Source organism: Arachis duranensis, chromosome 9 (assembly GCF_000817695.3).
Source record: "Arachis duranensis cultivar V14167 chromosome 9, aradu.V14167.gnm2.J7QH, whole genome shotgun sequence".
NCBI lineage: Eukaryota > Viridiplantae > Streptophyta > Magnoliopsida > Fabales > Fabaceae > Arachis > Arachis duranensis.
Window position 1 is genome coordinate 18,659,085 of NC_029780.3, and position 17,743 is coordinate 18,676,827.

The window sequence follows — 17,743 nt, forward strand, 5'->3', positions numbered from 1 at the left end:
GTGGTATAATATAAATAATATAGAATATAATATAGTGTGAAAATATTTAATGAATAAATTAATGAATTCTGAAAATTTTTTTTATCAATAACTATGATGGTGACATCTAAACAAAGATAAATCACCTATAAAATTACTATGAGTTTGGAAGAAATCACCTATTTATTTATATGAATTATGTTTCATGAGGCTTATGGGGCTGAGATAAATAGAAAGAAATTGGAGGATTGCCGGCGAGGCTGTCATTAGTAACCTAGGCTAAGAACTAATTAATTTTCTATCAACGAAACTAATTTGCCTTTTTATTTTAGGTAATGTTATTGTACTATTCTTTTAAAAGTAACATGTAAGTTATCTTTTTTAATGTGCACATTCGAATTCGATATTTAATTTAATGTATTGTTATACATTTATTAAAATATGAGTTTAAAATTTTTTTATATTAACTAAATTCTAAACTAAAATATTGATGTGACAAATTAAAAATAAAAACACAAATTATTATTACCGTAAAAATTTTTAATTTAAAAAGTTTATCGTGTCAAGTAGATCTTTAAATTTAGAAATTTATTCTATACAATTTGGTTTAGAATTATATGACAAAAAATTAAAACACTTTATATCTTTTTTTTAAAAATTAATATAACTAGTTTGTAATTATTTTTTATGAATGTCTGAATTTTTATTTAATTTTTGTTAGAAATAAGAGATTTTGTGTGAAAAATAAAAGAGTAATATATAATATTATTTTACAATATTTTGTTAAATTTTCAACAAATTTTAATGATCCGGAATCAATTTCTTATTTTTTATTTTATTCGATAAATTAGTCATCCAACAAATTCTACTAAAAATTTAAAATAAATAAACATACATTAAAATATGACACATAAAAAAGGATAACTTATATGTTATTTTAAAGAGGGTAGGATAATATTATGTTTTCTCAAGTTTTTAATTTTCTATTTAATTATGTAATTTCAATTGGTTTTATAACACCCTAATATACAAATTCTTATACTCGAGTCATAAGTCAACGATATTAAGGTGGCGGTATGACTCTCAAGGTGGATTGTAATATATAATATAAAATATAATTGAAAGTAAGTATTAAACGAGAAGCCTGAAAAAGGCGTAAAATAAAATCGCGAAGCGTAACACTCACGTGTTAACAAAAGATAAAGCGTGCATTGATAACGACATAAAGATAAGAATGAGATCAAAACATAATATAGGTATATGATATATGTAAATAGCTACTAGTCGCGACCCGCAAAATTTAGGCCGACTAGGATATAGAGTAAAAGCAGTTTGACAACAAAATTTCCTATCTCTCCCAAAATACATCAAGTCTCTATAGGCAAATTTTCAAAAAGATTAAATACATAATGTACGTTCTTCAAAATAAAAATACGGAGAGATCCTAAGCAGAAAATAAACAGAGTCCAAAGATCTTCGTTATCTCTCAGATGAAGCATAACTCACTGCTGAGCATTAGGACCTGCATCTGAAAAACAAGAGATATATGGGGAATGAGAACCCTCGACCCATGGGTTTCCAGTACGGTAAAAGTGCCAAATAAATTCAATGCGCTATAATACAAACTCACTAAGCGTCCTAAGCTCCCTCTCATCAATTATTCATCCTAGGTCCTCACTAATCCATAACTTGGCAACTATCATAGGGGATTCTATCTCTAACCCAATATCCTTCATACTTTCACTACTTTCCAACAAAATAATCTAAGAATTGAACCATCCCTCAAGTAATTCAACTCTTATACAAATACAAACAATATGGACAAGTAATGCACATGTAAAGCAAGTAAGACAATTAGCAAATAATCAGGAAACACGTACAATTAGGCAAATCAAAGCAATTAAGCGATTCCAAACAATATCAAACATATGCAGATTATGCATGCCTGTCCTACGTTCGATGGGTCTCATTTGTCGGTTATAAAACCAATCCGATAAGTCTTGGTAGCTAACCGTGGACGGAACACTAAACATGGAGCAAGTGGGACAACCACAACTAGAAAATAGATTAATACAGACAGATTTAGTCTTTATTACAGACGAATTTTTGGTTACCGACGGATTTTGTCCCTCTGTAAAAACTCCATCGGAAATTATTTACCGACAGATTTTTTTTCCGTCGAAAAATTACCGATGGATTTTTATCAGTTACCGATGGATTTTCCCTTTGTAAATTCTCCATCCATTTCTCGAAGACGACGAACTTTCCGACGGATTTTTCGTCTGTATTTACAGATAGATTTTTCGACGGATTTTCCGTCTATAATTACAGACGAATTTTTCGACAAATTTTCTGTCTGTAATTACAGACGAATTTTCTGACGGATTTTTTGTCTGTAATTTAAACTTTGGAAAATTATCTCACTCTGATTACAGATAGAAAATCCGTCTGTAAATTCGTCAGTAAGGTAAAATAGAATTTTTTTTTCTAATTACAAAATAAACTTGTTTTCATACAAAATAAATATAAATATAATACAAATTTTTATCTAATTTGTATTCGAATATTTATAATATTTTAAAAAATAAACATATTCATCGTATTATCAAAATAAAAGAAAAGTATTATAAACAAGCAAGTCAATATAATTCAAAACATAAACAAAATGTATTGATCATCAACTATAATTCCTAGTATATTGTTTAACCATACTAAAACTATCAGTTATAGTTTTCAGTGTTATCTTCATCCTCATCATCATCATAGTCCTTCTCCGAAGACATTGAGGGTGGCGGCGGTGGTAGTGGAACTAAACTAGAACTACTTGACGTTGTAACCTCCTCATAATAGCTAACATAAGCCTCATTCCATCTCTTCTGTTTCAGCTTTTCCTTCTTGGCCTTTCCAATTGCCCGTTCCAACTTTTCTAACTTCTTTTGAGTCTTTTCCAAAAATATAAATGAAAGTTACTTTGGATTACTTCCAAAAACTAGTTTCCAAGCAGTGATGTCAAAAGTGCCAAAACAGCAATGATAATCATGATATTAAGAAAATAGTTTGACTGTAGGGACTTATCTGAGCTTCCACCAATTGCCTCATACTCAGATCGAATCTTCTGCTTCATAGCATCAGATAGCTCTCTCTGTAATTCAAATAGGCACACTATTGAATTTTTTATTCCTTTCTTCTTCATTTAAGACTTCCAAATTTTACATGGATATCACATGATTTGAAAATACTTCTTCCTGTATTACTTAAAGAAGATACTGGGACAAGAAAACATGACACTTGTTTTTAATCCTACACCAAACCAGAAAAATTGAAACCATAAACAATATGCGCATATATATGAAATTTTCTTGTGTTAGTCTTTCATGAGATGCCTAACAAATTTCTACAACTGTCAGCTAAACGAATAGTAAGATATAAGTATAAACAGTGCAAGAAAAGAACCTTTCCAGTTGAGTACTTTGCTGCTTCAAACTTCTCTTCTTGTGGCTTTGGAGAAGGATTTAATACTATGCCCTGACAAAAACATACCAAGGGAAAACTGGAAAACTTGGTCAAGAACTCATTATATGGACCCACGTATGTGCAGGAAACGAAAAGAAATGCTCAGGAAGCTTTATATAAACAAGAACAAAATCTCCAGGTGTAGGTCACATAAGCAAATCCATGATATATAATTTAAATAAATGTAAGGGTAACCTAAAATCAACAAACCTCTGGAGGATCAAATTTTGCACCAAGGTTGCTTAGCTTGGCATGGGCTTCAGCATAATCGTTGAAGAATGCTACCTAATCCTCAGCATACTTCTTAAGTTCTCAGCATAAACCTGCAAATTATACAAAAGTTTAATTTTATGTGCATTTATAAAATAGCCATGGAAAATAAAACTCCAGTTACTTACCTTGAAGGATGGATCCTCAAAAAGAACAACATCTGTTGACAATACCAATAAATCTTTATCCTTTTTTTCCTTGATGTCCTGCATACAAAAGGGAATAAGGAAATCATAACCCCCTGCATACTCCCCTACGCTACCAATGTCCATTACTTTTTTTAAACATTTTTTTTTGAAAAATGGTGATAGTAGAAGTAGTGGTAAAGACCTTGAAGTATGAGTTATCAAACTTCAACCATTGTACTGTCTAGGATTGTCCTCCAGGTGCTCCTGGTCCATCTTTCTGTAGATCGATAGAAAATTGTAATTATAAAATATTCTGATAAGGAATAGGCAAAAAGGACATATAATATGCAGTGTAATATGCAGTGTATAGAGAAGATTAACATAAAACATAACATGCCCGAAGAAGGGACTTTTAGTGCTTGCTGGTAATGTAAAATACGAACTCGCATTCAAACTAGATATTTGAAAATCTCGGGATTGTTTCAATGGCAGAAGCCAAAAGAGTGAATTCAGCGATTGCTTTGTGACATGATCAGTGGAATATTCCCTCTTAAAAGTAGGGGAAGCTATCTATATAGGATTTCATGAATAAAATCATGGAAGAAGAAAAAGACGACTTGCACGACCTTGTATGGATAGGATCTACTATCAGATGGAACCCACCCATGTGACATTCAAATCTTCTATTTGCTAAAAGCATTTCTTACCGAACCGGGTAAATTCAAAATCACATATAATATTTCCAGGATCCAACTTATTACCTTCCTTGTTGGAAAACTTGACACAAATGATCAGCCGGTGAGGGAGGACCAGCATCTGAGTACAGAAATGTTTTTCAGTTAGCTATATCAACACAATTTTAAAAGTGTATATATTAACTATACTCTAAAAATGCATGATTTAAAATTTTAATAGTTCTAGACTTGTGTCTCATCCGGTCACTTCAAATCCGAACCTATTCGATCCGTAAACATTCCTAAATATACCTAAATTCTGAAACACTTACATAAAATTGATCACAAGATCAAATAGTATAAAAAAATTAAAAAATTTATTACTAGGAGTACAAAAAATATCTTTTTATACATACTTCATAAAAAACAAGCTTCAAAAATAATTTAATTAATTAAACTAAAATTATATAAATTTATTGATAAATTTCATATTTTACAAAATAATTTAAAATAATAAAATAGAATTTATTACTGCGCATCAAAATGTTGGCCTTAATTTACTTCTTCATTTCTTTTATTAATTTAATGAGAAAGGTTAGACAACTCTAATTTTTTGGCCGTCATTTGATTATTAATTTATTTTTTTTAATTTAATAATTTAATAATATATTTTATTTCATATTTTTAAATATTAATAATTAATTAATAATAAAAATAATAAATTTTGATAATTTTTTAATATTTTTCTAGTTTAATTTTTACTTTCTATTTTTATTTTATTTTCAATAGTTTAATTCATCTAGTAAATTAAATACTCTCAAAAGTAATTACCCTGCTCCATGCATTAATAAATTTACGGACCCTCACTTGGTCAAAAACATGGTCAGCTGCAACTCCATGCTCCACATGGTTAGTTTAAGTGGTCAAATACCTATAGCCACTCTAGTAGTAATGGAACAAAAGAAATAAACGCCATCAGAGATAGCACCAATTTTAAATTGCTTTTAGCCTAATTTTTTATTATTTTCTAAATATTTTTTAAACCTTTTAACAAAATTAACTACACATTTAAGTAAATTTTAAACAATAAATTAAGGTGCAATTTGGATAAACAACTTAATTAAATTTAAAAAAATAGTTTAAATAATAAATAATTATATTAAAAATAGCTTATAAATAAATTATTTTGTGTTGGAATTTTTAATTTTAAAAATATTTATTTTATAAAAATAAGATAAAAAGTAATAGTATTATGAGAGAAGTAATTTTTTCTAACTTTTTTAGGGCTCGTTTGGCTAGGTTTATAAGTGATTTTTTTTAACTTTTAACTTATAAAAATGTGTAGTATTAATGTCTGGTACAATTTTCAAAACAAAATTATAACTTTTTAAAAAGTTATTTTAGTGTTTAAGGAAAAGTAAAAAAAAATGATTTTTCTTATAATAAAAAGCTTTTTATCACTTTTCTCTTAAAATAAGTACTTTTAGAACTAAAAAACCAAATACAAAATAACTTATTTATAAGTTACTTTTAATATAAACATTTATTGTTTAAACTATTTCTTCAAAAGTAACTTATTTATATAATTTTTTAAAAAACTACAATTTAATTTTAAAAATTATACCAGATATTAATACTACTACTTTTCATAAGTCAAAAAGTTTAAAAAAAATTACTTTTAAAACTTTTCAAATGGCCTAAATGACTTATCTCATTTATGATCAAACCATATGCAATTCAATTTGGCCTTAAATTCTAATTCACCTTAAATTTTATACTTTTACTTATAGGGTTTAGGATTTAGGATTTAACTACACATTTAAGTAAGTTTTAAACAATAAATTAAGGTGTAATTTGGATAAATAATTGAATTAAATTTTTTTTAAAAAATAGCTTAAATAATAAATGATTATATTAAAAGTAGTTTATAAATAAATTATTTTGTGTTGGAATTTTTAGTTTTAAAAATGTTTATTTTATAAAAATAAGATAAAAAATAATATTATTATGAGAGAGGTCATTTTTTCTAACTTCTTTAGGGCCCGTTTGGCTAGGTTCATAAGTGACTTTTCTTAACTTTTAACTTATGAAAATGTGTAGTATTAATGTCTGGTACAATTTTCAAAACAAAATTGTAACTTTCTAAAAAGTTATTTTAGTGTTTAAGGAGAAGTTAAAAAAAATGACTTTTCTAATAATAAAAAGTTTTTTTTATCACTTTTCTCTTAAAATATGTACTTTTAGAACTAAAAAACCAAACACAAAATAACTTATTTATAAGTTATTTTTAATATAAGCATTTATTGTTTAAACTATTTCTTTAAAAGTAACTTATTTATATAATTTTTTAAAAAACTGCAATTTAATTTTAAAAATTATACCAAATATTAATACTACTATTTTTCATAAGTCAAAAGTTTAAAAAAATTACTTTTAAAACTCTTCAAATGGCCTAAATGACTTATCTCATTTATGATCAAACCATATGCAATTCAATTTGGCCTCGAATTCTAATTCACCTTAAATTTTATACTTTTACTTATATGTTTGTGAAATTAATTAAAATTAGCTGTTAAACTTCAAATGCTTTAATAATTAAACTCAATTTATAATAAATTGATGAACTTAATTATTTTAAACAAGAAGTGAATATAATTATACCTAATTTAATGAAATCAATCCAATTTAAATAGAATTAAATTTCTTAAAAATTTGATATGTTACAAAAAAATATAGCGGTAGCTTATTGTTTGCATTTATGAAACTTTTGATTATGCTACTGTAAAAAAAATTGATTATTCAACTATAAAAAATTAGTAACCAATATTTTTATATTTTTAAATTATTTATATTTTGATATAAATGTAAATCAAATTTGATAATATTATTTATAAAATTTTTATTATAAATATGAATCGAGTTTAATTACACTATTTATAAAATTCGATTATAAATGTGATAACTGATCTTTTTTATTTCAGTATGTACTTTATGATTGATATTTTATGTTTCTCTAACATGGTTGCTAATTTTTCTATTATTATGGGTCAAAATTTTTTTCTGTCCGTGCATTTAAAAGATAAATAACTAAATAAAATATCGAGGAAAAAATTGTAAATATCTTTCAACCCTACGTACATTACCTGATCTTAAACAAAGAAAGAATTTTTTAGTAAAAAAAAATTAAAAAATTTTAATTTATATTAGCCATTACTTCTAATCAATAATCTAACATCTTTAATCTATAATATATAATCTATAATCTAACATCTTGTTTATTCCTTTTGTCTTTCCAAATACAAGTAAAGGGATTAGTCGTCCTCAACGAATTTGTGGGGATTATCTTAAACATGAACCGTTGATCATATGATCCACATGTGAGTTTATCTTCTAATAATCATGCAATCCCCTAAAAAAATGCCACCAAAAAAGGTAAAGAAAGATCATACCAATAAAAACAAACGGTCTCCCAAAAAACAGGACAACTTTAACTTGAAATAATGTTGTCCGAGGATGTAAATATAGCTATTTTTGAACGCTACTAGAACCTTGAAAAGCCAATCTTGCCTTATTATAGTAAATTTCCGGCACTTAGATTCCAAGAAATCAGCAATACCTCCAGACCCTAAATTCTGAAAATAGTGTGAGACATACCTCATGCATTGTCACCGTTCATGATGAGAAAACAAGTATCTATAAAATCCTCATTTTTTACCAATGTGTCTCAAAGCTCAGGGCAACCGCCCGGAAGGGTAATAAACAAACTTTAGAAAAAACTTCTTTTCTTTCTCTTATTTTTAGTTTTCGACTTTTGTCGAAAAAATATATAGAAGAAAGAAAGAGTATATATAAATAAAAAAACAAAAAAAAGTAAAAATATACATAAATATAAATATAAATATATACAAAATTATAAATAAAAAAATAAATGAAAGGAAAGGTAATAATTTCTGCCACCTGTCTCATCCTCGTGGTGGGTGTGGTCATCGGAGCGGTGCTTATTGCAAACAAGAAGGATGACTCCGGTGCTGACAACATTGAACTTCATGATAAGGCCATTGCCACAATGTGCCAAAACGTTCTCAACCAAACTCTTTGCCATGACATCTTGGGCCCAGTGAAGGGAACCACAGACCCCAATGAATTCATTGCGGCCGCAGTGAAAGCCGCCACGGAAAGCGTCATCAAGGCCTTGAACATGAGTGACAGGTATCAGTTACATTGCACACATATACATATATATTATAAACAAAAATATTTGATAATTAAAAAAATTACCAGGCATAATTTATTTTATATATATTAATATTCAATAATTATTACGATAATTAATAAATAATAAATAAGATAAATTCTTATCGTATTATAAATTTCTCAATGCAATTGTTGAATTATTTCTATATATTTTTACTCTAACAATTGAATGAATTGATTCATTTATGAATGGGTCCATAGGCTAACAGTTGAAAAAGGAAACGGCAGCCCAGGAATAAAGATGGCACTGGAGGATTGCAAAGACCTCTTGCAATCAGCCATGGACAGCCTCCAACTTTCAACATCGTTGGTGGACAGCAAGAATATCCAGAAAATTCATGACCAGTCCGCCGACTTCAAGAATTGGCTAGGCGCTGTCATCTCCTACCAACAAACTTGCCTCGACAACTTCAACGAAACCGACAGCGGCGAGAAAGTCATCAAGGAACAGCTTAACGCAGAGACCCTAGACCAAGTTATGACCACAACAGGACTCACTCTTGATATCCTCGCCGACTTGGACAGGATCCTCGACCAATTCAACTTGAAGATCGACGTCCACCCTGGCTCTCGCCGCCTTCTAGCCGCGGATGTCGATGACCAAGGGCTCCCGACCTGGCTCTCTGCCTCAGACCGGGACCTCTTGGCCGAAGTCGATGTCCACTTGGCTAAGAGACACCTCCTAGCGAAGGTAAAGGGCAAGGCTAAGGGTAAGGGTAAGGGCAAGGGCAAGGGAAAAGGTAAAGCTATTGTTGCTGGTGCTGTTGCGGGTGCTGCAGTTGGTGCTGCTGCCGGTGGTGATCAGGTTAAATTCTCTCCTGGATCCATTGAACCGGTGACTCGAGGACCAGCCCATGTGGTGGTTGCTCAGGATGGAAGTGGCCGATTCAGGACTATCAAGGAAGCTATTGATTCTTACCCACCTGGCTTCAAGGGTAGATACGTCATTTACGTTAAGGCTGGTGTCTATAATGAGTACATTATTATTCCTAAGCATGCTGTGAACATTCTTATGTACGGTGATGGCCCTACAAGGACTATTGTCACTGGTCGTAAGAACTTTGTTGAAGGCGTGAAAACAATGCATACCGCCACTTTTGGTAAGATCCTTTACATTTTTGCCACCTTTTTTTTATTTCATGTTGCTTTTTGTCTGACCCCTAACTATGATGAACCTTCAATATTGGATAGAAAAGAAAAGAAATTGAAGTTGGAGGGGAGTAGACTGACATTTGAATTTAATTTGCACTTCTTATGTTGAGTATATTAAGATGAAGACAATGATGTATGTTATAACTAGTATTTTTTGAATGCATGCAGCCAATACTGCTGATGGATTCATTGCTAAGGCAATGAGATTCGAAAACACCGCTGGTCCGAAAGGACACCAAGCTGTGGCACTTCGAAACCAGGGAGACAAATCAGCTTTCTTCCAATGCCATATCTTTGGTAATCAAGACACCTTGTACGTCCAAACCAACCGTCAATTCTACCGGGACTGCGAAATCTCCGGCACCATTGACTTCATCTTTGGCACATCTCCAGCCTTGATCCAAAACAGCAAGATCATCCTGAGGAAGCCTGATGATAAACAATTCAACACTGTAACTGCCGACGGCACAACGCAACCCAACATGCCCACCGGAATCGTCCTCCAGAACTGTGAGATTGTCCCAGAGCCTGCTCTGTTCCCTGCGAGGTTCACCACCAAGTCATACTTGGGTAGGCCATGGAAGCCTTACTCAAAGACACTGATTATGGAATCAATGATCAGCGATGCCATTCACCCAGAAGGGTGGTTTCCTTGGGCTGGAACCGTGCACCTTGATACTTTGTGGTATGCTGAGTATGCAAATACTGGACCTGGTGCCAATGTTCAAGGAAGGATTAAGTGGAAGGGTTATCATGGCCTCATTAGTAGGAATGAAGCTGCACGGTTCACTGCTGCTGAATTTCTCAGAGGTGGACCCCAAGGGCTTAAAAATCACTACTCTCAATGTTGGAAGAGATTTATAATGTTATTTGTACACTTAAATGGGTGTTTATCGGTTAAAATTTAGCGAAGAAAATTCAATAGATAAACGTAAATAGAAGTTAAGTTCTTATTAATGGTTGTAAATCAACTGTACAAATGTAAATCACCAATTTATGTGTTCAAATATCATTCTTTCCTGTTCAAATCGGTGGATGCATGGTGTTATGTCAATGCATGGTGAGATATGGTCGCAAATGCTGGTTATTCTGTTCTTTGCAAATAAGACATAAAGAATTTGTGGGGACGTTATATTACTGAACTTCTTGATGTTAGGCATTAAATTATTCTCACCTTCTATTTTGATATCCTTTTGATAAATACTAATGCGTTTTGAAAAAAATAAAAAGTACAACAGCATCTTCTAAAAATTAACTCGTAATTAATTCAAAAATATTATAAATTTTAAATTTTAAATTCTAAATTATACATATTAAGAAGTGTAGAACTATTTAATTTGTAAAAACTATTTAAAGATAGATTATCTATAATTTTTACAATATATATAAAAGTAATAAACCCGAATTGATCGATCGTTATTTTTTCATTATTTAGAACAAATAAAGGTCTGATTATTTAGGAATAATATACTCTTAACTATAAAAAGAAAACAGAACAATAATTCTTTAACATGTTTTATAAGTTAATGTAATTAGTATAATACCCACAACTAATTGGCCCTAGGATCACTTACTCATATAAATGACACTATCATATTTTTTATCTCTCAAACTCACTAACACTCATAAAACAAGGGAGAAAATTTTTACATTTCAAAATATACACATTTTATTATGGAACACACAAAATACATAAGGCATATATGCCTTTATATAGGCAAAGTTTCATACTAAAAGTTCATGATTCTACTAACTTCTTAATACACATACTTATCCAACTTTATTTCTTACTTTGACTATTCAAATAAGTAATTTCTAGTACATCTTGAAAATTCTTCATTAAGCTTAGTCATCAATCTTGAACCTTTCAATGCACTTCATGATTCTTCTAGTATGGAGGTGATGGGTACAACTTCCTTTCAATTCCAATTCAATTTGATTTTGAACTTCTTCATTGTTGTAGAATGTTGTAGTTATACTACTCTCTTGAATGTTCTTAAAAAATCTTTAAGCTTCCAACATTAGCTTCTAGCAATATCTAGCCAATTGATGATTATTGTATTCAACTCAAACTTTGCTTCTTCAATTCTTTAACCATGCTTCATGAAAATTCTAATATATGCAAGTTGATTTAAAATTTTTAATCAACATTGCCTCCCTTAAATCAAACTTGCAGAATTAATCATTCCAAGCATCTTCTTCAATTTGTAAAATAATTCAGTCTTCAATGGCTTTGTAAATATATCTGCAACTTGTTCTTCAGTTGGACAGTACTCGATCACAACTTCTTTCTCATTTACCAACTCTCTGATTTTATGAACCCGAATATTAATATACTTCGATCTTCCATGGAATACTGGATTTTTGCAAAGTGCAATAGCTGACTTGTTATCGCAAAATATTGTTGTTGGAGTACTTTGTTTCTCGTTCAATTCTTCAAGAATTCTTCTTAGCCAAACTGCTTGTGTTGCACAACTGGCTGCTGCTATATATTCTGCTTCTGCTGCAGAGAGTGCTACTACTGGTTGTTTCTTTGACGACCATGAAATTGCACCAGAACCAAGATGAAATACAAACCCTGAAGTACTTTTTCTTGTTTCTATATCTCCAGCCCAATCACTATCAGTGTAGCCAACAAGATTTACTTCATTAGTATTCTCATAATAAATTCCATCATTTAAAGTACCTTTGATATATCGAAGAATTCTTTTTGCCGCTTGCAAATGGTTGGTACAAGGTTCCTCCATGAATCTGCTAAGCAAACCAACTCCAAACACAATATCTGGTCTAGTCGCAGTCAAGTATCTCAGACTTCCAATCAAGCTTTTGTAATATGTAGGATTCACTGTTTTTCCTTTATCTTCTCTCAGCAACTTGAACTTCTCTTCGACTGGAGTAGAAACTGGCTTTGAATGCTCCATCTGAAATTTCTTCAAAATATCATTTGCATATTTCTTCTGAGAAATGAAAATTCCATCATCTCTTTGAACCACTTCAATGCCAAGAAAGTAAGACATCAAGCCCATATCTTTCATTTCAAAGTGCTTTATCATAGCCTCCCTGAATTCTGCAATTATCTTCAAATTGTTCCCAGTAAAGATCAAATCATCAACATAAAGACACACGATCAAGATATCTCCATTTTCAACGAACTTAATATAAAGAGTATGCTCAAACGGACATCTTATGAAACCATTCTCAATGAAATAAGAATCAATCTTCTTGTACCATGCTCTTGGTGCTTGCTTTAATCCATATAAAGCTTTCTTCAATTTATAAACTTTATCTTCTTTTCCAAGAACTTCATATCCTGCAGGTTGCTCAACATACACTTCTTCTTCTAAAGTGCCATTTAGAAATGCAGACTTAACATCTATTTGATGTATCTTCCACTTATTTTGAGCCGAGAGTGAAATAATCATACGAATAGTGTCTAATCTAGCAACAGGAGTAAATACTTCAAAGTAGTCGATACCTGGTTTTTGTTTGTATCCCTTTGCAACTAATCTTGCTTTGAAACGATCAACTTCACCATTGGGTTTGTACTTAGTCTTGTAAACCCACTTTACTCCAATCGGCTTCTTATCTGTTGGTAAATCTGTCAGCTCCCATGTGTCATTCTTCTCAATGGAATGAATCTCCTCATCCATTGCTTTCTTCCAATTGTTGTCTTTAAAGGCTTCTTCAAAGTTCAACGACTTACAATCTGAAAATAGAGCAAAATTTATGATTTCTTCATCAGACGGATCGTTGTCATTGCCAACTTCATAATCTGCTAATCTAGCAGGTAGTCTCCGCTCTCTTTGAGGTCTTCTAGATGATTCAGGTTGTTCGGTTGCATCTGGTTGTCTTTCTTCTTCATCATCACATGTACTTGAAATTACAATCGGATGTTTTTCTGTCTTTGTGTCCCAGTTCCACATGTCTTTCTCGTCGAACGTCACGTCTCTGCTGATGATTACTTTCTTTGTTTCTGGATTGTACAACTTGTATGCTTTTGAGTCTGTGCTGTAGCCAATAAAGATACACTTCTCGCCTTTGTCATCTAACTTCTTCCTTAATTGATCTGGTACGTGGGCATAAGCAATACACCCAAAGACTCTGAAATGATGAATGGAAGGCCGCTTTCCACTCCAAGCTTCCTCTGGAGTTTTATCACGAACACTTTTTGTTGGACACCTGTTTAAAATATGAACTGCTGTTGCGACTGCTTCTGCCCAAAACTCTTTAGGCATTTGTTTTGACTTGAGCATGCATCTGACCATATCCATGATGGTTCTGTTCTTTCTTTCAGCAACTCCATTTTGTTGAGGAGTGTATCTAGTTGTTAGTTGGTGTTGAATTCTGTGTTGCTTAAAGTATTCTGAACACGCAAGATATTTGTTCCTCTGTCTGTTCTGAGAATTTTGATTTTACAGCCACTTTGTTTTTTGACAAACGCCTTGAATGTCTTAAAGACTTCACATGCTTCTGATTTCTGCTTCAAAAAGTATACCTATGTATATCTACTAAAATCATCAATAAAAGTGATAAAGTACCTGCTACCACCATTACTTGGAACTTCTATAGAACAAAGATCTGAATGCACAATTTCAAGTAATCTTCTAGCTCTCCAAGACTTTCCTGTAGGGAATGGATCTCTGTGCTTCTTTCTCAGTTGACAAATCTCATAAACACAATTGGGAATATGAATCCGTGGTAGACCAGAAACAAGTCCTTTTCTTGACAGGTAGTTTAGGCCAGAAAAATGAAAGTGTCCAAACCGCATATGCCACAACCAGTTATCATCAAGTATCACAGAACTCATGCAAGAGGGATTAACATATTGAATTTTTAACAGAAACATTCTGTTTGAAGTCATCTTTGCTTTATCAATGGACCTTCCATTGTTGTCAAATACAGTGCAATATCCACGATAAGTTATCATCTTATATCCCTTCTCAGATAATTGCCCCATACTCAGTAAATTGTAATCAAGTTCAGGAGTATAGAAAACATCAGAAATATAACTCAGAGAACCATCTTTCAATCTAATTGGTATGTGCCCTTTTCCTTCAATAGGGATCTTTGTACTATTACCAAACTTCAATAATAGTTTAACTGAATTATCTAATGAAGAAAATAACTCCTTTCTACCAGACATATGATTACTGCAAGCATTATCCAAGTACCATATATTTTCACCTTCAGCACATGAATTACTTGTAAAAAATAAAGTCTGAGTACCCGGATTGTTATCAGTATTTTAATGCTGATTTTCTGCAACGTGTGCTTGATTATTATTCATCACTTTGAATCTGCAATCTGCTGCTTTGTGTCCATACTTTCCACAATGAAAACAGTTGAAATTGGTTCTTTCTTTATGAAATTTTCCTCGACCTCTTCCTCGGTTGACAGGCCTGAAATTCGTTCCACCTCTTCCTTGATTAGGTGGTGTAAAGATATTATAACTTCCTTGGTTGTAATTGCCACGACCTCTACCTCTGAAACTTTCTCTGCCTCTACTTTGAAAATTAAAACCACGACCTCGTCCTTCTTGTGTACGGTTTGATTCTGCAACGTTGTTGAAATTCACTCGGCTTTTCAGGGCTTCCTCAGTTGATTTTTCTGACTTCTCCAATATTCTGCTGATGTGGCTTTCCATAGTTCCTTGCAACTCTGCAATCGTCATAGTATCCATATCGTGGGACTCTAGTATCGTAGTCACCACATGGTCATACTTCATCGGCATAGTGCGAAGAATTTTTTCCACCACTTTGCTATCGGGCATATCTTCTCCATAGACTCTCATCTTATTGACAAGATCTGTAACACGAGTAAAATATTGCTCAACGGTTTCTGAGCTAGACATCTCGTACCTTTCATATTCTCTTCTTAAAGACTGTAGCTTTGCTTTCTGAGCTTTATCTACGCCTTTGTATGATAGCTTCAACGTGTTCCATGCTTCCTTTACACTTTTGGCATTTGCTATTTTGCCAAATACCGTATAATCTACTCCTTGATGAATTTGAGATAGCGCCAATTGATCTCTCCTCTGTTGGGCAGCATCTGCTCCTTCTTGCAAACCCGGTTCAATAAAATTCCACAGGTTCTGGGCCTTCAAATGGGTAGACATCAAAGTCTCCCAATAACTATAATCAAGTTTTCCATCTAACTTAGGACCAGACCACACAATATTGAAAGTGTTTGCCATACCGACTCTATGAATAAACAACTATGTGAGAACTCTCCCACACCTCACAAACTCTCAAACACCAGGCGCTGGATTAACCAGCTCTGATACCAAATGTAAGTATAATTCCCACAACTAATTGGCCCTAGGATCACTTACTCATATAAATGACACTATCATATTTTTCATCTCTCAAACTCACTAACACTCATAAAACAAGGGAGAAAATTTTTACATTTCAAAATATACACATTTTATTATGGAACACACAAAATACATAAGGCATATATGCCTTTATATAGGCAAAGTTTCATACTAAAAGTTCATGATTCTACTAACTTCTTAATACACATACTTATCCAACTTTGCTTCTTACTTTGACTATTCAAATAAGTAATTTCTAGTACATCTTGAAAATTCTTCATTAAGCTTAGTCATCAATCTTGAACCTTTCAATGCACTTCATGATTCTTCTAGTATGGAGGTGATGGGTGCAACTTCCTTTCAATTCCAATTCAATTTGATTTTGAACTTCTTCATTGTTGTAGAATGTTGTAGTTATACTACTCTCTTGAATGTTCTTAAAAAATCTTTAAGCTTCCAACATTAGCTTCTAGCAATATCTAGCCAATTGATGATTATTGTATTCAACTCAAACTTTGCTTCTTCAATTCTTTAACCATGCTTCATGAAAATTCTAATCTATGCAAGTTGATTTAAAATTTTTAATCAACATTGCCTCCCTTAAATCAAACTTGCAGAATTAAGCATCTTCTTCAATTTGTAAAATAATATGAACCCGAATATCAATATGCTTAGATCTTCCATGGAATACTGGATTTTTGCAAAGTGCAATAGCTGACTTGTTATCGCAAAATATTGTTGTTGGAGTACTTTGTTTCTCATTCAATTCTTCAAGAATTCTTCTTAGCCAAACTGCTTGTGTTGCACAACTGGCTGCTGCTATATATTCTGCTTCTGCTGCAGAGAGTGCTACTACTGGTTGTTTCTTTGACGACCATGAAATTGCACCAGAACCAAGATGAAATACAAACCCTGAAGTACTTTTTCTTGTTTCTATATCTCCGGCCCAATCACTATCAGTGTAGCCAACAAGATTTACTTCATTAGTATTCTCATAATAAATTCCATCATTTAAAGTACCTTTGATATATCAAAGAATTCACTTTGCCGCTTGCAAATGATTGATACAAGGCTCCTCCATAAATCTGCTAAGCAAACCAACTCCAAACTTTATTTATTTTGTGAGTTATATACTGACCAAAATTTAATAAAGTTGCTGGTCCTAAATTTTTTTAATAATTAATATTTTATCAAAGTTATTAGGTAAATTAGATTTCAAAATTTTAGGTAGTTGATTTATAAATAAAAAAAATTAGATACTTCATTTGCAGAGACGGATCCAAGGGGAGTATAACATAGGTGTTGGCCCCAATTTTTTTCAACAAAATTAACCATTATAAAGATATAAAGTTATTATATATTATATGATTTTATTTAAAAAATAGAGGAAGTAATTATCTTAGATAAATAATTAAATTATTAAACTAAAAAATAAATAACAATTCTTAAATTAAAAA

The 17,743-nt window shown here is 31.7% G+C and overlaps 1 protein-coding gene and 1 pseudogene across 1 annotated transcript; one reads left to right on the top strand and one right to left on the bottom strand.

Annotated features, from left to right (window-relative positions):
• Positions 1 to 2,965: 2,965 nt before the first annotated feature.
• On the bottom strand, positions 2,966 to 8,227 carry LOC107464945 (L-ascorbate peroxidase T, chloroplastic-like; annotated as a pseudogene).
• Positions 8,228 to 8,492: 265 nt separating this feature from the next.
• LOC107464939 (pectinesterase 4-like) lies at positions 8,493 to 10,878 on the top strand. The gene is made up of 3 exons (XM_016083906.3): positions 8,493 to 8,773; positions 9,020 to 9,918; positions 10,139 to 10,878. Exons 1-3 carry the CDS (start codon positions 8,493 to 8,495, stop codon positions 10,876 to 10,878), a joined length of 1,920 nt encoding a protein of 639 aa, XP_015939392.1.
• Positions 10,879 to 17,743: the final 6,865 nt, after the last annotated feature.